Genomic DNA, 27630 nt, shown 5'->3' on the forward strand with positions numbered 1-27630 from the left:
ACGGCACTTTCCAGATACGGATTTACAGATACGGACCGTACCCGTAGCCTGTGGGCTACGGGTACGGTCCGTATCTGTAGACACTACCTATAAAGACAATACAGGTCTGAAATTTTAAAGGATGAGTGTTGTTATGCAAAATGTCCAGCAGATGGCGGCATTCAAAAAAAATCCTCCGATCCTGGGATCTGCTCAACTCCAGGATCGGCAATAGGGATTTTGAGGGGTCATGGGCCAGAAGGAGCAGAGAAATACAGTGAGTACCTTCTGTAGACTGAGACTATAAAGATAGAGACCTACCTATCCATCCATCATCTAGTAAAATCTCTGAAAATAAGTCATAATTTACATGTTAACTCTGAAATGAAAAGAGGTGAAAACTGTAAATAACAACCACATCTGACTAAGATTAGATTGTTTTTATTGTACATAAAGCCACAAAAAAGGCATTTTACAGACGTTTGCTACCATTTAGAAGAAAAATAGGCATAAGGACTGAAAAGAAAAAGGGAGTAAAGGACTAAATAAAGCTAACCAGTGTGTCACGGTTAGGTTTCATTTGTAGCAGGAGCTTTGGGAGCAGTTTATCGCTGCACAAGGAAGCTCCTTCGACAGCTAAAGCTGCTAAGATTGAACTTTGTGAATCAGATATATTTCACAAACTGCTGTTAAGAGGAATAAGTGTAGATTTTTAGAAAATGCAGTCCAGGTTTGGCCTCTGTATGAATAAAATCACCACAGTGTCTGTCTTTGTACTGGAATTAAGACACCAATAAGCCTGAGGAGGTCTGTCTGAGCAGAAAGTAGAACTTCTGTTCCCCTCCTGGACTCTGAAGCTACCTGAGGGGATGAGATAGATGGGCCGGCTGGTGGAGGAGAAGTTATGGGAGAAGATGTTGAGGTGGTAAATACTGGTGTAAGTTAGCCTAGCTGCGCTAGACAACCCACGGCAATGAATTTAATTCTCTGCCAGGGTGGGTCTAGTTACCCTCCATAAGGCTTGAGGTTGGATGCTCCTAAAACTGGCCGACGAATCACCATGAAGTGTAGAGTCAGAAGGCGGGCGTAACTAAGTGACGACAGAGGCGTGACGATTCTGACAGAAACAACCGGAAACAACTAGCCTAGCCGCGCTAGACAACCCACGGCAACAAATTTAATTCTCTGCCAGGGTCGACAACAGTCGTTGAGCTCCATTAGCACCGACTCTGAATAATCTTTCTGTTACCATGTCTGTAATATACTTGAGCTTCACCCATTGACTGTATAAATAAGGCTTCACCGAACTCCCGCATCCTCTGATTTCCGGCGCTCTAGGAGCCTATTCGTTGCGCTGATTGGTTGTATACCTACCCAATTGCTGCAGAGTGATTTGATAGACAACCTTTTAGCCCGCCTCTCTCCCTGTCGAGCGTTCCTAGACCCTTGTGTCTTCAGAGCATGGGTCTAGCGCGGCTAGGCTACGTGTACATCCCTCTGTGCAGGTTTTCTGCAGCAGGAAACAGGAAAACGGCCGAATGTGTGATGGCTGGAAGGACGTAGTTGAGCGTTGAGCTGGAGGAGTTGAAGACGAGCTGGAAGGAACCTCCTGGATACTGAGGCCTGGTGGAGCAGATGATGCTGAAGTTGGAGCCCAAGAAGACCCTAACCTTCTGCTGTTAGACTCCATCATGGGACGGAGACACGGAGATGTTTGGTTGAACCAGCAGATCTGGAAACACAGAGGTTCCTTAATCTACACTGTAAAAAATCAGCTGTTTTAACTGTTATTTGTTGAAGGATTACTGTTATTTCAATTACAGACGAAATCTCACTGGAAAAGTAGATTTTTATAAACACTAATTCATTCTTTTACAGACATTTCTGGTCATTAAGTTTTTTTTTTAGAATGTAATAAAATGCAAAGTTTTTCAGTTTTGTTAAAATTACAGAAAATAACTAGAAAAAAAGTCCACATTAAAAATCAGTATTTTTATGAACAGCTTTTGACCATAAACCTAAAAAAAAAACATTTACAGATATCAGCCATCATTTGAAAGAAAAAATTAAGGACTTACCTGAACAGACCACCTGCAGACTCTGGGGGGATTGATAGATATTGGTCGGACGCAGACAGTCCTGGAGGGAAACAGCCGACTGGACGCAGGAGGACTTGATAAGCCACACAAATCTTATTACGACAGAGGACTCTACATCTGAAGCCACGACAGAACCACATCCAAGCTGAGAACACACTGCTGCTGCTACTGCTGATGTCCAGTTCTGGTTCTGGTTCTGGTCCCAGTCCTGGTTCGCCACGGGCCTCCACTCTCCATGAACCTTCATCTGCAGCTCACCTGCACAGGTGCTGTTGGTTCCCACCAGCTTCATGTCGGCTGTAGTTGAGAGGAGACAGGAGGCAGATCTGAGAAGGTTCTACTGGTGTGTTGTGCAGAACGTTTTCTCTCAGTTCCCAGAATGTTCTTCTTAAAAGTAGAAGAACTAAAGATGTCTTGGTGAGAACATTGTTAGACTGAACGTTCTCCAAACGTTGTGGAAACGTTTGACAGATTCTAGAACATGTTCCCTCAACAACATCTTCAGAACGTCTTCAGAAAACGTTCCTGCATCCTGACATCAACACCTCAGACAACAGACAGTCTTTGCAGACAGAACGTTCCACCTTTGTGGAAACATCTTTTAAAGAACGTTCTGTTGTCTGAGGAGGTAACACCTTAAAAACATTTTCTGAATGTTTCATTGAAAACATCATTTGTTATCATCAGTGTTTTGAAGAAGAACGTTCCCTCAACATACAAGCTAAACCTTCCTCCTTTAATAATGTCACATTACAGGAACGTTTTATGAACATCATCTGAGGTCTGGAGAACATCTGGAAAACCTTTTGAATATTGGTTTGAGAACCTGATCTGACTTTCTGACAACATCCTCTGAATGCTGCATTCAGACTTTTTGTTCTTTACAGGAACATCACTGTAAACTTTCTGAGAACATTCTCTGAACATTTGATGAGTTTTTTCTTCATAAAATCATGAACACTTGTGGGTAACGTTCTCCAACGCTGTGGGAACGTTACCTGCTGTCTGGGAGTGATTCCAGCTGCAGCTTTACCTGAGCAGGTGAGTGTGACGGTGGTTCCAGGTGAGCAGGTGTCTCTATCTGAGCGCTCACAGTGCAGCAGAGCAGACTCATGGCCTCCACACCGGAACTCTGGGATCCACTCTGGAGCTTCTCCATAGAGTTCCTCCTTAAACCCTGAAGGAGAACCACAGTCCAGCTCCCTGCAGACCACCTCAGCATCCTGCAGGTCAAATCCATCTGAACACACTGAGGACCACACCTGGTTCCTCTTCACCTGCAGTCTACCTGAACACCGGTGAGTCCCGCCCACCAGCCTCACAGAGTCTGCAGGAGGAGACAGAAGATCAGAAGGTTCAACATTTGGAGAAATTACATCCAAACTACTGATTCTGCTCCACCAAGACACCTATGAGGCATCATGATGTGAAGCATGGTGGTGGCAGCATCATGATGTTCTTCAGCAGCAGGTCCTGGAAGGCTTGTAAAGGTAGAGGGTAAATGAATGCAGCAAAGTCTAGAGAAATCCTGGAGGACAACCTGAAGCAGTCTGAAGAGAATTGAGACTTGGAGAAGATCAGTTTTCCATCCAGACCATGAGTCGAAGCAAACAGTCAAAGATACTCAGAAATGGTTTAAAGACAACAAGGAGGAAGTTCTGGAGTCCAGACCTGAATCCAACTGAGGATTAGAGTCTGGACCTGAAAAGTTCAGTTCTCTCATAGGGTTGGGTGATAAATCGAATTAATTTGCCTTTTCAAAACCTAACGATTTGAAAATTTGCCAAATCGTAAAATCAAGGCGAGCTTAAATATATAACAATACAGATTCTTCTTCTGCCTTTCACGACTTGTGCACTGGCGTTTGCTTCCGCCTCTCATCTCCTTCCGCCAAAACACTCACACCGCCGTCATGGCGGACAGAACAGCAGACGAAGAGTTGGTCGCGAGAAAAGGGCCTCATGTTACATCGATTATATGGAAGTGGTTCGGCTTTGACAAGACTGACACAGAGCAAACTACAGTCATGTGCAAGGTTTGCAAAAGTACTGTGAAAACGAAGAGTAGCAGCACAACTAACCTCTTTCAGCACCTCTGGCAGAGGCATCCTAAAGAATGGGAAGAGTGCTGCAGCTACGGGAGTGCGGCATGGCTTGCACTAGCCATAGCAAACAGACCGCAAAGAAGCGGCAAAAATAGATTAAAATCGCAATCGTCCAAGATGACTAAAAAAAAAAATTTGACATTTTATTTTTTGGCCATATCACCCAGCCCTGTTCTCTCAGGATCCCTGTGGAAGCTGACATTTATGTCTAATGGAATCTACTGCTGCTGTGATTATTGGTGTTACCTGAACAGGTGACTTCCAAGCTGTCAGAGGTCTGTTCATTATTCACTGTCACATATTGCTTCAGTGGAAAATGAGGTCGGGAGGACCTGACCCACCAAGCATCTTCTTGTGGATTTTCTGGTCTGTTTACTGCAGAGACTGCAACACCACAGTCCAGCCGTCTACAGATCTCAGCCGCCAAGCTCAGGTTCCAGTCGGGGTTTTGGATTTTCATCGCTCTCCAGACTCCATCATGTTTCATCTCCAGTCTACCAGCACAACGGTTAGCTCCTCCCACCAACCGAATATCATCAGGGTCTAGAAAGAAATGGACTGATTACAGAAAGTGACTTGAGAAAAGAAGAAAAACTTAAACGAAGGCTGCAGCTTTACCTGAGCAGGTGAGTGTGACGGTGGTTCCAGGTGAGCAGGTGTCTCTATCTGAGTGCTCACAGTGCAGCAGAGCAGACTCATGGCCTCCACACCGGAACTCTGGGATCCACTCTGGAGCTTCTCCATAGAGTTCCTCCTTAAACCCTGAAGGAGAACCACAGCCCAGCTCCCTGCAGACCACCTCAGCATCCTGCAGGTCAAATCCATCTGAACACACTGAGGACCACACCTGGTTCTTCTTCACTTCCAGTCTACCTGAACACAGGTGATTCTCGGCCACCAGCCTCACAGAGTCTGCAGGAGGAGACAGAAGATCAGAAGGTTCAATATTTGGTAGGGCTGGCCCAAATAGTGGTTTTTGTGGCCTCCGGATATTCGGACCCTATTGAAGACGAATATCCGCATAATCGTCCCGGCCCGTAATGGCCGCTGGGGGGATGGGGGGGACGGCCCGAATATTCGGATCCGTTCGTCTGGTCTCGGGTCCAAATTTTGCCCTCGTTTTGTCTTCATTTAAACTGAAGAATTCCCAAACAGTGGAGGTCTTCAGCATCTTGTCTTGTGTTTATGCAACGTTGTGGGCCGAAGGCGGAGGGAAGACAGTAAACCGCATATTCTTTCTGCCCAGTAACGTCCGACCAGGGGGGGGGCCGGGACGAATATTTGGATATTCGGGTCCAGCCCTAGTATTTGGACAAATTCCATCCAAACTACTGATTCTGCTCCATAACATCAGTGCTCAGTGCTGATTCACACGGTAAAAATTACAGCATTTTAACAGTTTTCATCTGTGATATCTATTTTTTAAATTACATTATTTTTCCCTGTTTGTTAAAATTCCAGATAAAATCTCATAAAGTCACAAAATAAAAATATTCATTTACATGTTGACTGTTCAGGTGTTTAATGCAGGAAGAAGTGTTTTCTAGACATTTAGAATCGTAAAGTTGGGTCACTGGATGTAAAAAATAAAAAGTTTTCTGGATACTTAAAGTCCTTCACCTGGGGCAGAACCTCCTCCAACCTGGAGGGAACAATCCACCAGTTTCCAGCTGAGAACCATGATGAAGACTTGGAGGAGCTGACTCACATCCCAGTCGCTTCACATTCAGCTGCAAACTGCTCCAGAGCTGCTGAAGGTCTGATGAACCAACAGAACCACATCATCTACATAAAGCAGAGACGTGATCCTGAGGTCCCCAAACCGGACACCCTCCTCACCCCAGCTGGACCTTGAGATCCACTTCATGAAGACCACAAACAGGATCAGAGACAAGGACAGCCCTGGTGGAGTCCAACATCCAGGTCTTACTGTTTACCCTGTTATATTTCACTGGATACACATTTTACAACACACTGTAAAGCTGACTCTTGATGGTTTTACCTGAACAGGTGAGCTCTATGACACCAGAGGAGGTCTGATGGTATCTGAACCAGTCAAACAGATGCTTGTGATTGTGGCCAAATTCAAATCTCCAGGTGTCTTTTGGACTCGTCTCTCTTCTCCTGGTTGAAAGTGGAGATCCACAGTCCAGCTCTCTGCACACTCTGTTGGCATACCAGAGGTCCCAGTCTGGCGTGTTCGCTGGTCTCCATTCACCCCATTTTCTCTCCTCCAGGGTGCCGTCACACCGGCCGGATCCTCCGACCAACCGGACTCTACCTGGATCTGGGTGGAAACAGCAGCACAGGATAAACAAACACAACCAGGATTTTAAGTTCAAACTGTGCTGCTGGAGATGTTTCCTCCTACCTGAGCAGGTGAGTGTGACGGTGGTTCCAGGTGAGCAGGTGTCTCTATCTGAGCGCTCACAGTGCAGCAGAGCAGACTCATGGCCTCCACACCGGAACTCTGGGATCCACTCTGGAGCTTCTCCATAGAGTTCCTCCTTAAACCCTGAAGGAGAACCACAGCCCAGCTCCCTGCAGACCACCTCAGCATCCTGCTGGTCAAATCCATCTGAACACACTGAGGACCACACCTGGTTCCTCTTCACCTGCAGTCTACCTGAACACAGGTCAGTCCTGTTCTCCAGCCTCACAGAGTCTGCAGGAGGAGACAGAAGATCAGAAGGTTCAACATTTGGACAAATTCCATCATTACAACATTCCTGTGTCGGAGCTGATTCACACTGTAAAAAATTACAGCATTTCAACTGTTTTTATCTGAATATTTTTGGAAAAATGTATTCATATTTTACAGTTTTTCCTGCCGTGACATTTAAGGAAACACTGATCAACATTCTTTTACCATTTTCTGATATTTTAGATCTAACTAATCAGTTTAAGTCACTTTTTAATTTTATCATATTTTTACAGATTTTCTCTTGTCTGTGAAATTATAAAAAATATGCTGTAAATAAAAAACACACAAGATTATTGGATTAAATGTTGACAATTAAAAAGCAAACAAATAAAAAACATCTGTCAATAATGTCCACATCTAATATCTGTTGTTTTTCCAAATAGTGAATAAAATAATAAAGTAAATTTGTTTTGAAATGTGGATTTGGAAAGAAAAGTATGCAGTATTTTTTACAACGGGTATTAATTATTATTAAACATTTGACTTTGAAATGACACAATTTTTATTCAGTTTACTGCAGTTTAGTTAAATTACAGATAAGAATATTTTCCAAAATGTAAAGTTTTCTCAAAGTTTTCCAAAAGTTAATTCTTGTAAAAGGTGTTGACCATAAAATCTGATTATCATTATTTTACCAATATTTGACATTATTTAAAATAAAAACGTACGCATTTTAAGGACTGTACATTTTTTACCTGTTATTTCACAGATTTTCCAAGTTTTGCTGAATTGCAGATAACATCTAATAGAGAATCACTGAAAAAAAGTATTAATTTATATGTTGACTGTAAAAGAAGAAAAAGGAGAAACAAAAGAAAACATACAGGGAAAACTGCAAAAAACATCCACATTAAAAATCTGTATTTAAATGTTCATTTATTTCTGTAAAACATTTGATTGGAAAATTACATTATTGTTTCTGTACATAGATTAGCAAAGAATGTCATTATTTCACAGATATTTATCATTATTATTATGATTATTATTATTATTAGTGGTTCCTCCTCACCTGAGCAGGTGATCTTCACTCTGAATCGGGGCGATTCTGCAGTTCCGCTGAAGTCATATCTGGTGACCAAGTCTTGTGGAGGTTCCTGGTCCAGAGTTCTCCTGAATGAAACCACAGAACCACAGCTGATCCTCCTGCAGACCTGATCTGCCTTCTTCAGGTCCCAGTCCAGGTTCTGGTCCCTCACTGGTTCCCAGTCCGACTGACGCTGCTGCTCCAGTCTGCCAGAACAGGGACTCGGACCTCCGACCAGCCGGACCTCATCTGGACTCACTGATGGGACAGGAAGCGGAGGCTTTCAAAATAAGACTCCCAGGAATTTAACAAAACAATGAAAATCAGTAAAATAGCAGAGATCAGCCCTAAAATATAGTCTGGGAATACCCAGACTGCCTGTGCACTCATTGTCATTTCGTTTACTAGGCAGTCTGGCGACCTGGGGTTGAATTTGTCCCTGAGTCAGGGATCCAATCACAGGACGGGGAGGGACAGTTAGACGATGACGCACACTAAGCGACTACGCGCAATGCATGATGGGTTGTTTGAGAAGAAGCGTTACCTTTTTTTTTTTTTTTTTTTTTATTATTATTAACATAAAGCATCAATTTACAGAACTTTTACAGAGCTGATGACACTTCTAAAACACACATTTCATTTCAAAATGACAGAGGTGATTATTCCAGGAGTAAATAAAATACATATATTAAAAAAAAAAAAAAAAAAAAAAAAAAAAAAAATCCATTTCAGAGGTTTACAGAGTTTAGGAAATGTCATAAAAACAGAATAAATGCAAAAGCTGAGCACATCAATGGTAGAATATAAATTCCATAAAATATGTTAATTAAGGTTTAACATTTCATTTAGCGTGTCAAACACAGGAGTCCAGCGATGGTTACTCTGACAAATAACATTTAAAGAGGTTAAATAACTTTTCATTTCATTCTTAAAACAAGACACAGAAGGTTTACAGTTTTTCCATTTACATTTGTGAATATGGTATTTACCCATAAGAAAAATTATATTTAGTGCCTGGGTAACTATATTATTGGGACCATCCATATATATTAAGACTTGAATATTTGAGAAAGAGTCCAAAGTATCTAGCGGCAACCAGTCTGAAATGTCTTGCCAAAACTTAAAAGTGACATTGCAAGAAAAGAATAAATGTTCAGATGTTTCAGGACTTTCTTTGCAAAATTCACAAGACTCTACTTCAAACTTAAATCTCCTCCTCAGAGTTTCTGCTGAGGGGTAAAAATTATTCAATATTTTGAACTGCATCTCTTTTATTTTTGGCAAGACTGGCCATTTGATAAACTTGAAATATTTGCCTTCGACTTTCGTTTCACTTTCAATGACATTAATAGAAGATTGAATTGTAAATTCATGAAATAATTTAGATTTCAATAAATTACCCATCACTAATTTATTACATTTTTTATCATTTAGAGGCACGTCATTAATCTTCGGCTCTGGTAAACTGATGGTTACACTATTTGTTTTTATGGTGTTTTGTATCATATTTTTAAGAGGGATTGGAACTGATTGACATATGCAGAGGGATAACGCAGGAGAACATGTTAAGTCAAATTTCCTCATAAATATATCGCTTTGCAGAAAATTACCAGAATCATCCATTAAATCAGTTACAAATAGAATATTTTTCTCAAACCATTCCTGGATAAAAAGTGTTTTCCTATTACGTGTAATGGTCCTGTTATTCCACAAGGTGGATCTGTGTGGAGAGAAATTGTGAGTAAATATCATTTTCCAGTAAGATAAAATTTGTTTGTGAAAGTCAGAAAGTTTGAGTGGTAGTTTTGTAATGTCAAAGTCACATTTCATCAAAAATTCAATCCCTCCTACTTTGAGAAATAAAGATTTAGGTATGTGAAACCACATTGAATCAGAATTATCAAGAAAAGCTTTAAGCCAGTTTAGCTTAAGTACTCCTAGAAAACTTTCAAATTCTATTGCCTTCAATCCACCATTGGTATAGTCTTTCATTAACTGAGTTTTTTTAAGATAATGTGTTTTGTTTCTCCAAATAAAATTGAATAAACTAGTATTGACCATTTTAATCATTTTGGGAGATATATAAAGAGCTTGGCAAGGATATATCAATTTAGACAAACCTTCTGTTTTTGAGAGCAAAATTCTTCCTAATATTGAAAGATCTCGTGATAGCCAGTAATTCAAAGATTTCCCCATTTTATCAATTTTGGCTTCAATATTGCATTGCTGTCTTTTAATTTTGTCTTTTGTTAGTGTTATACCCAAGTATTTAACTTCTGTTTTAACAGGAATGGATTCAAGATTAGACTCAGCACATGTAAAGAGGGGAAGCAATTCACACTTTTTCAAATTTAGAGATAATCCAGATGCTTTTGAAAATATTGAAATTACTTCTATAGCTTTCTCGATCATAGTTTTGTCCTTTAGGAAGATTGCAGTATCATCTGCGAATTGACTGATTTTAAATTCATGACCCAAAAAGTTAATACCTTCAATTGGAGAGTGATTTAAGATTAAATAGGCCAGCATTTGTGTACATAAAATGAATAAACTAGGGCTAATACAACATCCTTGCCTTATACCACGAGTTATTGTGATTTGTGGAGTTAATCCAGGGTTTAAAGAGATGTAGCTGTTTATATTTGTGTAAAATAGCTCTATAATTTTACAAAATTTCTCTCCAAATCCTATTCTTTTTAGAGTATAAAAAATAAATTCATGTTCTACCGTGTCAAATGCTTTAAAAAAATCTAAGAATAGTATAAAGCTTTCAGTCGGGATATAAGATTGGTAATCTATCATATCTGCAACCAACCTTATGTGGTTATGGATATGTCTCCCTTTAATGAAGGCCGATTGATATTCTCCAATAATTTTATTTAAAATTGTTTTAAGTCTGTTTGCAAATGTCAATGCAAGTATCTTATAGTCAATGCATAGTAATGTTATGGGCCTCCAGTTGTCTAAAACATGCAGGTTTTTGTCTGGTTTAGGTATTAAAGTAATTAGCCCAGTTTTCATTGTAGAGGACAATTGACCTTGACTTATGCATTCCATAAATGCTTTATATAAAAGATATTTAATATTTTCCCAAAAATGTTTGAAAAATTCAACAGTTAGGCCATCTATTCCTGGTGCTTTTCCATTTTTCATTTGTTTTAATGCTATCTCCATTTCACTTAAGGTTATTTCTTTGTTAAGAAAATCATTATCATCAGCACTTACTTTTATAATATCACCTTCAATTACTCTAAACATATTTTCACACTCATTCTTTTTAAAATCAGACTGATATAAGTGATTGTAAAACGTCCATATTTCTTTTGAGATAAGAGTATCATCATCTATTTCAACACCATTAACTTTAAGTTTTGTAATCTTCTTTTTTGATTGTCTATGTTTTTCAAGGCTGAAGAAATAGGATGAGCTTTTTTCCCCTTGTTCAATCCAGTTAGCTCTTGACCGTATATATGCCCCATTGGCTTTCAGTGAGTATATGTCATCTAGCTGAGATTGTAATAGCCGAAGTTGTGCTTCATTTTCTGCTCTTTGGTCATCTTGTAATAACAGGTTGATTTTATTAATAATTTTCTTTTGTTTTTGCTTTCTAGATGCATTAATTTTCTTCCCAGTGTCAATGGCAATTTGTTTGGCCTGAAACTTAAGCCATTCCCATTTGCATATATTGGTTGTGTCCAATTGTTCAATTTCCATAATGGTTGATTTTATTTGGTCACAAAAGGCTTCATTCTTCAACAAAGTGTTGTTAAACTTCCATGTGTTTTGAGATATATGACGAGGTTTAGATAGAACCAAATTTAAGTTTACCATACAATGGTCTGTAAGCGGGGATGCTGAAATATTGCAGTCAGTCACCTTATTACATAAATTTCTTGATATTAGCCAATAATCTAATCGTGAACATTGACCATTGCCTGCTGAATTAAGCCATGTAAATTGTGTTTTACCAGGGTTAATAAGTCTCCAATAGTCACATAAGTCTAGGTTAGAACATAGATCATTTATAGAGTCACAGTAGGTAGGTTGTGCATAACGATGAGGTATTCGATCCAACCATGAATTTGGAGCTATATTAAAATCACCGCCAATAATCACACTATCTGCTCTAAAGGTGTTTTTCCATTCTGTTACAGAGTTACAAAGTGTGGCATACATATTTCTATTTGTTGTAAAAACATTGTATCCATAAACACAAAGTAGAATAAATCGTTTGTCATTCTCTACTTCTACAACTACCATTAACCAGTGACCGTCAGTATCTTTTTGGTGATCAATAATGGTGCCTGGAAATTTATTAAATAAGATCATGACCCCTGCAGAGTGTGAAGTCCCATGTGAAAATAATAGAGAATCCCCCCATTGATTTTTCCAAAATTTTTCGTCATTTGAACGTGAATGAGTTTCTTGGAGAAATAGACAATTTGCTTTTTGGTCTTTACAATATAGAAAAATAGCTTTGCGTTTTACGCTGTTCTGTAAACCTCTAACATTTAAAGATAATAAGGAAATAGACATTAAAGAAAGAAAACAAATAAAGCTAAATAGGAAAAAAGAAAAAGATAGATCAGAATTTGATTAAATTGGATTGTTGTAATAGATTGTACTATTATAACCACTACCTAAAGCGGGAACATTATATTTGTGTCCAAGAATATATGGTACCAAAATAACAATGTGAACAGTTTTAAACTAAGTTGTAATGCTTTACTATTTCAACAAATGACAACATTGAGAAAACTTTCAGAACCAGTTTCCTGTAAATCCTTTGCTCAAGAGAACACAATTATTAGGGCTCAACTATTTGGCCCTCAATAACGGCATACCCTTCTTTCAGAAAAGCTTTTTTCCCAAGTCTTTTGGCTTCCTTGACTTTAGGATATAGCTTGGCTCGAGCTTCCCGATCCTCCTTGCAAAAGTCCTCCTTGAACTGAAAGTTCATCTCTCTGCAGACTCTCGCCTCTTTGGATTTCTTCCACACCTCATCACGGACAGTGCGCATTGCAAAATGGATGATGATTGGCCTCGGCATCCTGTTGGTTGCTGCGCTGAATCTTCCAATCCGATGAACAGTGTCCACTGTGTCGCGCAGTTTCTCTATTGACATCGGGACCACACGTGTAAGGATCCCTAGCACCACCTCTCTTGTGTTTTCATTTTCTTTTTCAGTGAGGCCAGTGATCCTGAGATCCCATCTTCTTTTGTAACGTGCTTGTTCCAAGCACATTTTCTTCAGTGACGCGTTCTCTTGTTGCAAATCCACAATTCTCTCTTGTAGATGCCCGATGTCCTCTTGAGTTTTGTGTACAGATTTGTTAACCGCCTCGAGTTTGTCTTCGAGTGCCGCCAAGCGCTCATCCTGCTTGTCAAATCTGTCAACCAGGGACTGGATAGCTTCAAGTAGAGTTGCATTAGTTATTTCCTCAGTTACCTTTTCTTTGTCACCTTTTGTTTTAGTCTTTTTGGCATCCGGGCTGGCAAGGGGAGTGTGATCATGGCGGGGTTTAGGACGTTTTCCTTCTTCCATAGGCTCAACTTCAACTTCTTTCGCGGCCATTGGGGTGCTGTTGATGTAGTTGTGATCGGTTATCCTAGCAACGGGCACTCGGCTTCGGCTAACATTAGCCATTTTCTCAGTAATGCTTTTATAGAGATCAGGACGAAGAGATGAGTTAAAACAAAACTCACCACGAAAGAGTCTATAAAATTGTGAAACTCCTGGTACCAAATATGTCAAGATTTACAGTCTTTGGACAGAAGACAGGTTAAAAATTGTCTGCTCCCGCAAAAGTCCAGCCGCTCACTCCGCCATCTTCCTGCTCCCCCCCCAAGAAGCGTTACCTTTGTTGTCGTGTTTCCGAAGGAACAAGCTAGTGGACTCGGTGGGTTTGGGCAGGTCTTTTTCAAAGTCCTCGGTGTCTTGGACGGGGTGGGTTCACGTTGTCTTTTCGATACGCTGCTTAACCGGACGTTCTCTTCCCATTGCCTGAATAAAGGAAAGTCTTTTTCAAGCCGACCGAGTGTGGAGGTGCAGCGCTGGCAGCATCTGTTTGACTGCTCCGGCTCCGGGGTGACTATCAGGTCCATCATCGCTAACCTATCTGATATGGTCGGCGTTGTTTTTGACACAAACATATCTGTGGAGTGTGCATAAACACGGGGTCCACTTTCCCTCATGTTTACTTTACATAAACGGCAAGAATCGTCCGGCGACATGGCGAAAGAAGCAAACACATGAGCAAACACAGCAATGATTCTTTTTCGTGGTGCTGCCGTCGCTCTGCATTTACGTCAGCGGCTAGCAGTGACACGATTGGCTGTGAGCTTCAACTGCCCCAGACTGACTGACATATGCAGCGCCCAATCAACGGCTGTGGAAAATTTTAAACTGCTCCACCCCTACAAGAAAATGAATAGCAGGTACCCAGCCTGTATCTCACTTGAGATTCAGGCTGGTGGTAGCCAGCCTAGATTAAAACACGACCATCAGCTGAAACATCAAACATTTGGTCATCAGTCCTCTGTCTGTTTGTCAGTGCGCTTCTTACTGTGTTTTAGGAAGTCTCCACATTTACACTAACAGTCAGTCAATGAAGGTTTGCTTTTACAACCAACAACTGCATACTTCGCTGCTCCTACAGACTTTAAAATCTACAATGAAGAAATAATTCTGCTTCTGAAAATAAACCTCCTGCTCTCTGCTGCTCTGCCTGCTAGCACAGCTATCGAACTTGCCTCAGGACCTCTGCTAACTTTAGTTTGGACCTCTGCTAGCTGTAGATGGACCTCTGCTAGCTTTAGTTTGGACCTCTGCTGGTGTTACACCATTCAGACAGAGACAGTGTGGTGCAGAAACACAAGTTCACTTTTATTATTTCACCGGCAGAAATGGCAAAAAACAAGCAAGCTGTCGGTACATTACCGGGCACAGCCTCTTCTCGCCCTGCGCTCCGTCAAACCGCGCAACAATCCAAAACACAAACAAAACACTACCTGATAGTATCTTCAGACACACCTCTTTGCGCTGCCCCCTAATGGAAGGTGTGCATATTGTTTGGACCAAATCGCCGCGACCCGGATTCGATTCCCGGCCAACGCAGTAATCTTTTAAATGAGGATATTTTGGTTCAGTTGTGTTTATACTGAAGTCTACTTTTAATGTTTCATACTGTACTTTAAACTACAATAATGGTAGTTCATTTCATTAATATACATTATCAACAACAAGCTACACTGCCTCTGAGTAGACAGTAAATAAAGCAGCAGAAGAAGAAGCAGCAAAGCGGAAGTGATCGTTTCACAGTCGGAAGTGACTCTCAGTGTTATTGTGACTGAAAGGCGCCTGATTAAATTCCGTGTCGGCTAAAACTCACACCGTTCAGCTTCATCGAGAGCTACAGGGACTCACCGGGAGCCTGAGTGCGACCCTCCGGTGTGTCCTCCGGTCTCCGGTGTCTCCGGTAGCCGGTTGTCTGCCCGTCATGGCGGCTGGAAGCGGCGCGGCTCCTCCGCATGTCGGCGATGTTGAAGAAGACGCTTCTCAGCTGCTGTTTCCTAAAGGTCCGTTCATCACCAGTTTATTTAAATGCACCGACACAAACCGACGGTTCAGGGAAAAGTTAACGGAAACTCAAATTCTCCGTTTTCCCGTTTTAATGATGTAAACCCGTTAGACGTTCTGGGTTAATCGTTAATGTGTCTGAAACTTACTCTAACGTTTGTAAAACCTTTATTCTACTAATGAAAATGCAGAAAAGGAACCTTTATTCTGTTTTTATTTTGTTTGCATCTATGTTTTTTGTGTCTTTATGTGATCCCTTTGTGTTTGTGTGTCTTTGTGTTTAATTTTTGTCACTTTGTGTTGTTTCGTGTGTTTCCATGGTCACCTTGTGTATTTTTGTGCCTTAGGTGTCTTTTTGTGGTGATTTTTTTTGTGTCATTCTGGGGTGAAATTCCTCTTTTTGTGTTTCCTAATCACATTACTACTAATTCCACCTATTCTACTTGGACTATATCTGTACTTAAGCCTGAACTTTTAGTCTAATTGCACAAGTTCTGGACCAGGATCTGCTCTGAGGTGTTTTTTCACTGTTTGAATAAGTCTCTCACAGATCTGAAAGTGTGTTTTGAACCTCCCTCTTCCTGTAGTTCAGGTCTGTGGAAGCTCAGTGTGGTCTTGGACTTGGATCTGGACTTGTAACGTCTAAACTGATAAATAACTCAGTGAAATCGGTTAATAACGATGTGTTCGGGCAGCAGAAAGCAAAGTTAGCTGGCTCCCCTCACTGTGAAAGAACACAATCGCTACATCCTTCACTTAGTGTGTGTTTTGTGTTACTGCATTAATTAATTAATTGGCAAATGGACACAGAACATTTTCTACGTAGCTACAGCTGAGTGTAATTAATCAGTGGGATGTCTCCTGCTGCCTCCACAGAGTTCGAGAACGCCGAGACGCTGCTGAACTCGGAGGTCCACATGTTGCTGGAACACCGGAAGCAGCAGAACGAGAGCGCGGAGGACGAGCAGGAGCTGTCCGAGGTCTTCATGAAGACGCTCAACTACACGGCTCGGTTCAGCCGCTTCAAGAACCGCGAGACCATCACGGCCGTGCGAAGGTACGTTCACGACAGGAAGGAGGGTTCAGAGCTGCTTCAGTGAGCTCTGCTTCTGCTGCTTCAGCTGCTCGTTGGCTGTAGAATGCTAACAGGGTGAACCTGCTGCCAAAACAACCACAAACTACTACAAGAAGAGCACTAAAAGATTCAAAATGGCCACAAAATAACCAGAAATGATCACAGAGACCCAAAATGACTACAATCAATTACAGATACACCAAATCCCCACAGAGACCCAAAATGACCACAATGAACCACAAAGAAGGAAACCAACCACTAATTACAATAAATGACCACCAAGACACATACACGTAGCACAGATGAGGGTTTAGCCTGTATCCTTGTTGTTTCAGCTCTGACTCTCCGTTATTCTGTCCTGTGATCTGGTTTCTATCTGACCCCCATCGTTCTGTCTTCAGTCTCCTCCTGCAGAAGAAGCTCCATAAGTTCGAGTTGGCCAGTTTGGCCAATCTTTGTCCTGAAGCTGCTGAAGAGGCCAAAGCTCTGATCCCCAGGTCAGTCTGAAGCTCAGAGATCTACCAAAAACATTTATTAAACATTTTACAGCTTTTCGTTTCTGGGTGTTGCTTTGTGAATAAAGTTGAGGACTGAATCGTCTTTCTTCTTCTGATTTTTCAGTCTGGAGGGTCGGTTTGAGGACGAGGAGCTGCAGCAGATTCTGGACGACATCCAGACCAAGAGAAGTTTCCAGTACTGAGACCAGCTTTTTATTCCTTTTACTATCACAATAAAATCTCATTTGTCTTTTTTGTACTCCATGTTTCTCATTTCTTTGCTGCTTTTCCTTTAAAAACTCAGATTTTATATTACTTCAAGGGTCGTCCTGCTCTGTATAAAGAGCTGTTTAACAGTTTAAACCTTTTGATCCACTTTAAGCTCCAGGTGTTTGTTCCTCAATAAATAAATATTTTATTTATTATAACTTAACCTTCTGTCCAACAACGCTGGAGTCAAACTGAGTAAAACCACGAACACTTGGCTGTTCACTGATTCCAGACAAACCATCATGTCGTCAATCTTTACATCTGGTCCAGCATGGATACAGATGTGTCAGATGTTGACGCAGTACGCAGCAGCGTCAGCATCCGGTTCATGCAGAGCTTCAGGTAAAACTCCTGCAGACGTCCTGGACATCCTCACAGAGCTGCAGCCGAACAAGCTTCTCTCGTAGTCCATCAGTTGCCTCCAGAACCCGGTGTTGGGTCGGATGAACGGTCGCTGCTCCAGGACCAGCTCGTGAGCCTGACGCAAGTTCAGACCTTCAAACCTGCAGATAAGCAAACCAGAAACACGTCAGAGGTCACAGTGAGACTCAAAACAACTAGAAATTATCACAGAGAGACAGAAATGTGCCACAAAGTCAAAATGACCACAATTCAAAGAGACACAAAATGACCAAAACAGACACAAAACAATGACAAAAGACTCAAAATGGCAACAAAGACACAAAAAAACCCTACAAATCAATAAATGAGAAATTAAATTACAACAAAGACACTCAAAATGACCACAGAGACACTGAAAACAACCACAGATGACAACAAGAAACACAAATGACAAACAGACACAAAATGACCAAAAACAGACAAAGCAACCAACTCAAAATGACCTCAAATGAATGTAAAGAGAAAATAAATTACAACAAAGAGACACAAAACAACCACAAAGAGGCTGGGAACAACCATAAATGATCATCAAGAGGCACAAAACAACCATAAATGCCTGAAAACACACACAAAATGACCACAAGGTGACAAAAAACTGACCAGAACAATGCTCAAAGTGACCACAAAGACACACAAAACATCCCCAAAGGCACTGAGAACAACCACAAATGACCACCAAGAGTCAAAAAACAACCAGAGATGACAACAAACACAAAACAACAAAAATGAGACTCAAAACGTCCACAAGGAGGCGCAAAACAACCAGAAATTAAAACAAAGAGACATTAAATTATGACAAAAATACACATAGCAAAGCTCAAAGTGACCACAAAGAGACACAAAACAACCACAGAGACACTGAGAGCAACCACAAATGACAACAAAGAAATACAAATAAATGACAACAAGACTCGAGATGGCCAAAAGGAGACACTAGCTGATCAAAACAACCACAAAGAAACAATAAAGACCACAAACAACCACAACAACACCCCCATCTCATAGAGACCACAATCCCTGGTCTCGGTCTACCAGCTGGTCCAGGTGAGCTCACCTCATCAGGTAGGCCAGGATCAGAGCTGGAGACCGACTCCGGCCGGCGGTGCAGTGGACAAGAGTCGACCCGCTTCGGTTCTGGTGGATCCGCTCAGCTACTGGGTCAAAGTACCGGCTGAGGGGGGCATGAGGCTGATCCTGGACCGGAACGTGAAGGACCTGAAGACCCTCCAGGTCCGGATACGAGACCTCCTCCAGACCGCTGGCGTTAACGACCAGAGACACGTTCCTGCTGGTCAACACACCGAGACTTAGAGCCGAGTCCAGGTCGGACAGGAAGAGACCTGGAGAGACCTGGGAGACCCGCATCACCTGGAGGGACCAGAGAGACCTGCATTAGAAAAAGCTGCAGAGACCAGAAACATCTGAGAGACTACAAAGACCTGCATCACCTGGAGACCAGAGACACCTGAGAGATCTGTGAGACCACAGAGACGTGTAGAGACCAGACAGACCCACATTACCTGGAGGGACAAGAGAGACCACAGAGACCTGTGGAGACCTGGAGACACCTGAGAAACCCACATCACCTGGAGAGACCGGAAAGATCTGATAGACGAGAAAGACCTGCATCACCTGCAGAGACCAGAACAACCTGTAGAGACCAGAAACACCTGAGAGACCCACATCCTCTGAAGGGACCAGAAAGACCTGAGACACCTGAGAAACCCGATTCTCCTGGAAGAACCAAAAGATCTGTAGAGACCTGGAGAGACTTGATTGACCTGCATCAACTGAAGAGACCTGATAGACCAGAGACACCTGAAAGACCTGTAGGAGACCAAAGACACTTGAGAGATATGGAGACACCTGAGAGACCTGTAGAGACCCGCATCACCTGGAGACACCTGAAAGACCTGTGGAGACCTGAAAGACTTGTAGAAATCTGGAGACACCTGAGAGCCCTGTAGAGACCAGAAGCAGCTGAGAGACCCACATCACCTGTAGAGACCAGAACGATCTGTAGAGATAATCTAAACTATTATCTCTAGTGGTTTTTAGCCGGAAATGGTCGACATCTTGAAAAAAGCAGTGAAACGGTCTATGCTATTTTCACTGTAAAAACGCTGCAGGGCCCTGGGGGATGAAATAACAATGTACTCTTTGACTTTAATGTCGTGGAGGTAGGATGAAAAAATCAGATAAATTAAAAATAATTCAAAACAAACCAGAATAAAGTACAGTTGAGAAAAAGATACTGTCAGAAGTGGGATTCGAACCCACGCCTCCAGGGGAGACTGCGACCTGAACGCAGCGCCTTAGACCGCTCGGCCATCCTGACACTGAAAAACCTCTATGACAGCTACAATTATATAGCCAGTTCAGTCAATTTTTTTTGTCCCAGTTTATTTATGTTTTCTAGATTCTAATGGATCGATCCACTATTCACGATGGTATTGATACGGTATTATTGACAGGAGATGAATAAATCGGGGGATTATCGGCGGCCCGTGGTGCTCAGACATGTTCGGGACACGTCCGGGAGACGGTCACGGGTTTATGAGTCAGCGGAGCTTCGAACAGGAGCAGTTTCACTTCTGCTGTCAGTCCGACGGAGTCCACGGACAGGTAAGACCCACTCTGACGCTGTTCCCTCTCCCCTGACAGGTAAACTCAGAGCCTCACAGCACCTCCACACCTAACTAGACTCACTAGATTTATGAAAACACGAGCTTAACTTGCGGTTTATTCTCGAACAAGCTGCGCAGTGACGCCCCAGCTGATCAACGCCTAACCCTATTCAAAATGCATGCATTTATGCGTTTTCTTAACTGTCTCTATTTTTCTGCAGTTACCAAATAACAAAAAATATATATTTTGTAAGAAGCTAATATTATGAAGATTTCGGCTTTCGTTTCATTCACGTAAACTCTCCGGTTGGTCTGATTTGACTCGTTAAAGCTCCATTTTAAGCGGTAAAAACTGGAAACACTAGAAGACTAAAATCCCTAAACCCTGTTAAAATCACGCAGCTGTTTTCATTAGATTAAAGCCGAACAGCAGATCGGGTCCTGAACACTAAATCTCTTAAATGATTAAATGCAGATTTTACTTTTAACAGTCTGTTAAACTTCAACAAGTTCAATTTTGCCGCCTGTTGTTACCGACAGAGACGAAAAATGTGAGATTTTAAAGAATTCTGAATGTAGGCTGGTGACAAGATTCTGTCTGCGGTACAGATTGTGGTTTTCTCACCTGTTTGATCCGAAAGCAGAAACGATTCAGACCGAAGCTTATGAAACACCAAAACATCCGTCCGGACACTACAAAATAAAAGCCTCACACGCTGCTTCATAGTAAAAGTCAAAACATAAACGGAAGTGTCAGATAATATTCTTTAACCTCTTAAGACCTGTTTAAGACCTCTTAAAACGTGCTTTTGTTTTTGATTTCTTTTTTCCAAAAGGGCATATTGTTAATATTAATAATAACACGAATATTACTACTTCTACTACTACTACTACAAATAATAATAATAATAATAATAATAATAATAATAGTAATAACAATGTTAATCTAGTAAAAATATATAATGTAAATGTAATAAACATAATAATCAGATATTAGATATTATCCAGTTATTATATTTATTGGTCACTCCTTACCAAAAGTAAGTAGAAAAAAATTTAAATGCAAAACAAACCAAAGCTCAGGTCTTAGGAGGTTAAAATTAACAGATAAATCCTGAGAATAAACAGGAAAACATTTAGACCGAGGAAACACAGGTTTGGCCTTTTTAATATTTATACTTTTATTTTTTATTATTGATTATCAGATTAGTTGCAGATTAATCTTCTGTTGACAGTTTGTGAGATTTTATGAGTTTATATGTAAATAATTATTCTCAACAATGACTGAATTTATGAATTATTATTGATATTTGTTTGTATTTATTTAAGTATTGATAATTGTATTGTTTTTAATAATTATTATTTAGTTATTATGGTTTTATTATTCTATATTATGATTAATGGATTGTTTTAAATAATTTCTTATTATTGATTTTAAATTGATTATTGATAAATTCAGCCTCCAGATGCAGAATCAGAAAACCGGTCAGAACTCCACCAGGTCCAGTTCAGCCCAGAAACTGGTTCTCCCACAGGTCCGATACCATCCGTCCATCCAGATGGCATCAGGAGGAGCTCGAGCCAAAACCACCAACAGCACCAGAACCAGTCAGACCCAGAGGACCAGGTCTGGTGCTGCAGGCCCTCCTCAGACCAGAACCAACACTCAGGTGGTCCAGAAGAACCAGGATGCTGTGGAACCTTGTCCAGGTGGAAGACGGAAACAGAAACCGGCTACAGATCCAGAACCTCCTCGGAAACCGGCTACAGATCCAGAACCTCCTCGGAAACCGGCTGCAGATCCAGAACCTCCTCGGAAACCGGCCCACACCTCAGACAGAACCGCCCCCAGCCCAGAGCAGTTCCCTGTGGGGGTGGAAGAACACCTGGACAGGCATGTGGTGGAGCAGGTGGAGGTTCTGACCCGCGGACAGAGAACCAACCCGGATTGGTTCTCCTGGAGGAAGAACCGCATCACAGCTTCTGTCGCTCATCGGATCGCTAACTGCCAATTCGTTAACGGGAAGAGCAAAACCCCGCCCGCTTCTTACCTGGCCGCCATCACAGGTAGGCCACGCCCCCTCTCACCTGGACCTGCTGATTCTGGTCCTCAGGATTCACATGGTATTAAAGATCAAACAGCTTTAGGCTCTGATCAGTAAGGCTGAATTTAAAGTTGTTTGAAAGTAAAAATGCTCTAACATCAGATTATGTATAAACCAGGCGAGGGGCCGAGGGTCCAGACCAGAGCCATGAACTGGGGGATCAACATGGAGGCCGAGGCCGTCCGCAGGTACCAGGTGAGTCTCAGCACCTGACGGGAAGCTCAGCATTTCTGTTTCTGTCCTCCACACTAAAACTATTTATCTGAAAGCCTTTCACAGCCCCAGAGCTTCTTCAGTCAGAACTACCTAAAAAAACTAAAAACAATCCGATAACGAGAAAACAAAAATCATGAAATATCCCCAATTTTGAAAAAAAATAATTTAATAGATTCAAATTCAAAATGAATTTTATCAAAATTAACTTTAAAAAGTAAAAATAAAATCAAGAAAAAGCTAAAAAAAAATGTTGAACTGACAAGTAAAAAAAATTGAGAAATCATCAAATTCAAAAAAATCCTTAAAAAATTTAGAAAGTACATTTTTAAAAAATCTAGAATTTTTATCCTTATATTAATTTTCCCTCATTAATCTGAGGATGATACCAAGATCAAAATTATGCAAAAAATATATAAACATTTTTAAAGTCAAAATTGCAGGAAAAAAGATTATGAAGAAAAAAATCACATTTTAAGACAGACGTCAGCAAGTCGAAGAAAAATGACAAAGCATCCAAATTATGTTTTTTAATTGAGAAAAAATTTTAAATTGTAAGACTTTTTTCTGAATCACACGTCGATGATGTAACCGATGACGTCACTGTGATGTCGTCCTGTAGGAGCTGAAGAGTCGTGCTTTGGGTCGGAAAGTCACCGTCCAGGACTGCGGCCTCTTCATCGACGCCCAGAGGTCGTGGTTGGCCGCCAGCCCGGACGGCATCGTGATTGACAGCCGGACCGGCCAACGGCTGCTCTGCCTGGAGGTGAAGTGTCCCTACAAGCACCGCGACAGACTGGTGGAGGACGCCTGCAGGGACGACCCGGCCTTCTGTCTGGAGGTCCTGGACGAGGACGGACGGAGGCCTGGAGGGGTAAAAAAAAACAGAAGAACAGGAACCATTAGAGTCCACAGATGGGCTGGTATCGATTATTAAAACTAATGATAAACGTTTAAGGAAAAACTAAAAAATATCAGTTTATTGCTGATCAGACCTATTTAATCATCAATGACCTGTTAATAAAAACAGACCTACCTAACGTGTCCTCATCCTCCAGCCTCCCCGCTACCGCCTGAAGTCCACCCACAGCTACTTCACCCAGATCCAGGTCCAGCTGTGGGTGTCGGGGCTGCAGGAGGCTGACCTGGTGGTCTTCACCCTGAAGGAGACCGCTGTGGTCCCGGTCCACTTCGACCAGCAGATCTGGGACCAGACGCTGTCCAGGCTGGAGACGTTTTACCGGGACGCCGTCCAGCCGCACCTGCAGGCAGCAGAAGCCCAGAGACCAGAGATGTAGAAGAACGGTCCCACCGCAGGAAACTTCCCCCAGAACAAGGAGCTGCTGCACTCAGTTCCTACCTGTGGAGACTCAGGAGAATTTACCACTGATGGTGAAGGTCCTCTACACTACCGTTCAACAGTTTAGGATCACCCAGACAGTTTCATGTTTTCCATGAAAACTCACACTTTTATCCATGTGCTAACATAACTGCACAAGGGTTTTCAATCATCAGTTAGCCACCGTTAGCGGGCGAGTTCCGACTTATGGTGAAAATCATGTTATGTCGTACCGTAGGAACGGAATTCTGATGTAAGTTGAGGACTTTTGTCTATCAGGAGAAATGACACTGACGGTTCATGCAAAGAACACCAGCATCAGTTCTGAGGATTCTCTCTGACCCTCCGGTATACAGGAGGTCCTCGGTTTACGACGTCCTCGACCTACAGCGTTTCGTGGTTACGTCGACATCTCCCATAAATTTATTAAGAAAGTCTTACGTATGGTGTTTGCAGCATTAAAATAAATATCGCACGGGAATTAGTTGCCGAGCAGAGCAGACGAAACGTCGTCACGCGGCGCTATACAAGGAAGATGGCTTTGTTTACATTCTCTGGTCGTATGCCACAAACGTCACTGTATGTGAGTTCTGACTTACGGCAAAAACACAATGTAGCATTAGAACACAGGAGTGATGGTTGCTGGAAATGTTCCTCTGTACCCTATGGAGATATTCTATTAAAAATCAGCCGTTTCCAGCTACAATAGTCATTTAGCACATTAACTATGTCTAGACTGGATTTATCATTCATTTAATGTTACATTCATTTAAAAAAAATGATTTTCTTTCAAAAATAAGAACATTTCTAAGTGACTAAACTTTTGAACGGTACTGTAAATATCCACAGACTGATGCAGGGAAAGTTCTGGACTTTAATTTGGAGAAGCCAGATGTTTTAGTTTTCAGATGTTTTTCTTTTTCACAGGATGCCAGCTCAGGTTTCATTATTGTCGCTTTGCAGCTCTTTCTGTAGCATAACTCACTATTATTCTGCTATTAGGGAAGAAAACTGGAGATGATGCATGTATTTAATATGCATAACTGCACTAACTCCTCTGCAAAAAACTTGAATTTATTACTGTGGCAGGTTTCAGGCTTCCAATATTTAAACTAACATTTTGCATATCTCACCAGTAATAGATGTAATATGCTCCAATATATCAAACTTCAAACACATCGTGCCAGAAACACCAGCACACCTGGATAGAATCATGAGTCAGCATGTTTATCTGACCCACAATCCTTTGCACCGTTACATCACAGCGTCTAAACGAGCTCAAACTGCTAAAACGCACAAACAGAACCAGATTTCATACATTAGACTGATGAAGATAAAAATAAAAGGTCCTTTATTTTGAATAATTAGACTCCAGATGTTCTCAAACAGCTGATCTGTGGAGGCAGCTGGAGTTTAAAGTAGAATTTTAAAAAAAGGATAATCTGAGCCAGGATGATGGAAATCTGAATGTTTACACACATAAAAAAAATAAACTCTTCAAAGTTTAACATTTTTCAGGGAGAAACTTAAATACAAAAAAAATAAAAAAATAAATCATGAATTTAAAAACTGATCTAAAATATGAGGTGAAACGTTTACAAACTAATATATAAGTAAAATGTTTTAACTAAAAAAATAGTCAAAATTGTGAGAAAACAACCAATAAAAGAATATTTCTGAAAGAAGGATTTAAGTTTATATATTCATATAAACTAGTTACAAAAAAAGTTACAAATGTAAGAGATGGGTTACACTTTGAGCTAAAAAAAAATAAAAACATTGAAAAATATGTCAAAATTGTGAGAAAATATCAAAGTAGAAAAATATTCTAAAATTTATTTTAAATACAAAAATGATTTAAAGGAAAAACTTTTTATAAATTTCTTTTTATATTTAGTATTTTTCCTCAAAAATGAGGAAATACATAAAACTAAATGACAGAAATTAAAATAATTTTAAAAATGAGATAAAACATCAAAATTGATAAAGGAAAACTAAATATTGTGAAAATAAAAATAAAAATAAAAAAGATTGTTTCAATACATTAAACAATAATAAACACAATTCTGCAAAAACTTTTTTAAAACAACAAGTCTACACAGACTGTTTCAGCTCGACGTTACTTTAGACTTTTATATTTATTTTTGGCACTTTTTATTCATTATTCAACCTTTGTTAGTTCAATAAACATAAAATCATTCATCAGTAATGACAATAATCTTGTTTTACAGGTACTTAAACTATTTTTGCTGCTCAAACAATCAAAAGCCTTCAGAGTTGTGACTGTTTTGATAAAGAAGCTGCGATTTCATAATCAGTAAGAGTGTTTTCTATTTTTATTACAGCATCGTGTGGATTTTAAACCCTCCGCATTTCAAATATTAACCAGAAAATGTTACAATTCAAGAGTTTACAGGTCAGATTGTTGTACTGTGACACTAAAACATAAGGGATTTATTTTAGAAAAGGAAAAGAGAAGAAGCCGTTTTGAATATTTTGTACAAACGAATAAATTTCTCTGATTTGTTTCTATGTTTGGATGTCTGAGTGGTTTGTTTTTTTGTCAGTTAAACCTATGAACTGAAATGTTTACAGAAATGACTCAAATTTAAACAGAAAGTTCCAGAGGAGAGTTCAGATATATACCGAATTTTTAGAAAGCTTTACCCCATTCATTTCCCGTGTTAAATGTCATTTCTGACTCACCTGCCTGGTTCTAAAACTCCATTTTACAGAAGTTCCCTGAACACCTCACAGAGATGCTGCTAGTCGACCGAACACTGAGAGGCTTCTTGTCTCCATCAGTGACTGCAGTTCAAACAGCTGTGAGACTAAAATTTGGTTTAAAATGAATGAAATAAGGTGTTTTAATGTCAGACTAACCTGAAAGCAGGTGACTTTATCCACCGGGACACAAACAGACAAATTACTAAATGTTGGGGGCAGCGGGAACCTATGAAAATATTTAGTTGCACAAACTATTGTTGGGTTTTATTCATAAAGCCAAAAATATTCTTTATTTTACTGGAAAGCACTTCAGCCACTATTCAGAAGACGGAGCTGATTTTGGTTGTATCTCAGTTTTACAGTCAGTAGCGACAGTTTTTGGCCAAAGGGTTGGAACGTAAATCACCACGACGGTTCGGTAAAACATCTATGCTGCGACACCTGGTCTTTCTATCCCACACTTCATTTTCCACCTGAGAAACATCCTCAAATACTTTAACTTCTTCCCTTGAGGCAGCAACTCATATTCAACTCAGAGGAAGAAATGCAAGGGTTGTCCAAGATCCAAGACCAACATGACAAAGAAGAAACTGACAGAAATGTGTCTTCCACTAAAAAACAAACATGCAACTCTGAGGTTCCTAAACCAGAAACCTGCACCTTGAGACCCTGTTAATAACACAAACTAGATTGGAGACAAGAGGTAGACCTGATCTAACCAACTCCTCCAGGTAGATTTAAGTAGCTAGAAGATCCTCCAAGACGGTAGAAGAGGAATTATTTAGAGCAGTTAGAAACAGACAGAAACATGTCATCTGCAAAAAAACAGAAATGCAACTCTGAAATTCCTAAACCAGAAACCTGCACCTTGAGATCCCATCAATTA

The 27630-nt window shown here is 40.7% G+C and overlaps 4 protein-coding genes and 1 non-coding gene across 6 annotated transcripts; 2 read left to right on the top strand and 3 right to left on the bottom strand.

The window, feature by feature from the left end:
* Positions 1-404: 404 nt before the first annotated feature.
* LOC110971642 (scavenger receptor cysteine-rich type 1 protein M160-like) lies at positions 405-13557 on the bottom strand. The gene is made up of 10 exons (XM_051958237.1): positions 12755-13557; positions 9599-9630; positions 7896-8168; positions 6554-6847; positions 6185-6469; positions 4801-5094; positions 4429-4725; positions 3112-3405; positions 2058-2375; positions 405-1711 (listed from the first exon to the last, which is right to left on the bottom strand). The coding sequence occupies exons 1-10, from the start codon at positions 13555-13557 to the stop codon at positions 1659-1661; spliced, it is 2943 nt and encodes a 980-aa protein (XP_051814197.1). The 3' UTR covers positions 405-1658.
* A 1618-nt stretch (positions 13558-15175) lies between these two features.
* polr2d (RNA polymerase II subunit D) lies at positions 15176-17320 on the top strand. Its single transcript, XM_022222028.2, has 4 exons — positions 15176-15488; positions 16366-16546; positions 16966-17061; positions 17186-17320. The coding sequence occupies exons 1-4, from the start codon at positions 15410-15412 to the stop codon at positions 17262-17264; spliced, it is 435 nt and encodes a 144-aa protein (XP_022077720.1). The 5' UTR covers positions 15176-15409; the 3' UTR covers positions 17265-17320.
* LOC110971640 (dual specificity protein phosphatase 14) lies at positions 16672-21181 on the bottom strand. 2 transcript variants are annotated; one of them, XM_022222027.2, is made up of 3 exons: positions 20986-21181; positions 18788-19101; positions 16672-17834 (listed from the first exon to the last, which is right to left on the bottom strand). In XM_022222027.2, the coding sequence occupies exons 1-3, from the start codon at positions 21040-21042 to the stop codon at positions 17618-17620; spliced, it is 588 nt and encodes a 195-aa protein (XP_022077719.1). In that variant the 5' UTR covers positions 21043-21181; the 3' UTR covers positions 16672-17617. The 2 variants fall into 2 exon arrangements, with proteins under 2 accessions (XP_022077719.1, XP_022077718.1); XM_022222026.2 differs by lacking the exon at positions 20986-21181 and adding an exon at positions 19182-20307.
* On the bottom strand, positions 19989-20071 carry trnal-cag (transfer RNA leucine (anticodon CAG)). Its single transcript has one exon. It is a non-coding gene; the product is annotated as a tRNA-Leu (tRNA).
* LOC110971639 (uncharacterized) lies at positions 20234-26549 on the top strand. Its single transcript, XM_022222025.2, has 5 exons — positions 20234-20358; positions 21820-22427; positions 22584-22660; positions 23301-23552; positions 23737-26549. Exons 2-5 carry the CDS (start codon positions 21827-21829, stop codon positions 23974-23976), a joined length of 1170 nt encoding a protein of 389 aa, XP_022077717.1. The 5' UTR covers positions 20234-20358; positions 21820-21826; the 3' UTR covers positions 23977-26549.
* The last annotated feature ends 1081 nt before the right edge of the window (positions 26550-27630 follow it).

Source organism: Acanthochromis polyacanthus, chromosome 13 (assembly GCF_021347895.1).
Source record: "Acanthochromis polyacanthus isolate Apoly-LR-REF ecotype Palm Island chromosome 13, KAUST_Apoly_ChrSc, whole genome shotgun sequence".
Classification (NCBI taxonomy): domain Eukaryota; kingdom Metazoa; phylum Chordata; class Actinopteri; family Pomacentridae; genus Acanthochromis; species Acanthochromis polyacanthus.

Excerpts from the sequence above, each read along its gene's own strand:
- LOC110971642 (XM_051958237.1), bottom strand. The coding sequence starts at position 13,557 with ATGGCTAATGTTAGCCGAAGCCGAGTGCCCGTTGCTAGGATAACCGAT. Across the intron at positions 8,169-9,598 it reads GAATAACAGGACCATTACAC|TGAGTCCAGATGAGGTCCGG; the intron begins GTAATAGGAAAA and ends CTGTCCCATCAG. Across the intron at positions 1,712-2,057 it reads TCTGCAGGTGGTCTGTTCAG|ATCTGCTGGTTCAACCAAAC; the intron begins GTAAGTCCTTAA and ends CTGTGTTTCCAG.
- polr2d (XM_022222028.2), top strand. The coding sequence starts at position 15,410 with ATGGCGGCTGGAAGCGGCGCGGCTCCTCCGCATGTCGGCGATGTTGAA. Across the intron at positions 15,489-16,365 it reads TCAGCTGCTGTTTCCTAAAG|AGTTCGAGAACGCCGAGACG; the intron begins GTCCGTTCATCA and ends CTGCCTCCACAG. Across the intron at positions 17,062-17,185 it reads GCCAAAGCTCTGATCCCCAG|TCTGGAGGGTCGGTTTGAGG; the intron begins GTCAGTCTGAAG and ends CTGATTTTTCAG.
- LOC110971640 (XM_022222026.2), bottom strand. The coding sequence starts at position 19,316 with ATGTGGGTTTCTCAGGTGTCTCCAGGTCTCCACAGGTCTCTGTGGTCT. Across the intron at positions 19,102-19,181 it reads CAGGTGTCTCTGGTCTCCAG|GTGATGCGGGTCTCCCAGGT; the intron begins GTGATGCAGGTC and ends TGGTCCCTCCAG. Across the intron at positions 17,835-18,787 it reads ATCCTGGCCTACCTGATGAG|GTTTGAAGGTCTGAACTTGC; the intron begins GTGAGCTCACCT and ends GCTTATCTGCAG.
- LOC110971639 (XM_022222025.2), top strand. The coding sequence starts at position 21,827 with ATGCAGAATCAGAAAACCGGTCAGAACTCCACCAGGTCCAGTTCAGCC. Across the intron at positions 22,428-22,583 it reads TTACCTGGCCGCCATCACAG|GCGAGGGGCCGAGGGTCCAG; the intron begins GTAGGCCACGCC and ends TGTATAAACCAG. Across the intron at positions 23,553-23,736 it reads ACGGACGGAGGCCTGGAGGG|CCTCCCCGCTACCGCCTGAA; the intron begins GTAAAAAAAAAC and ends CTCATCCTCCAG.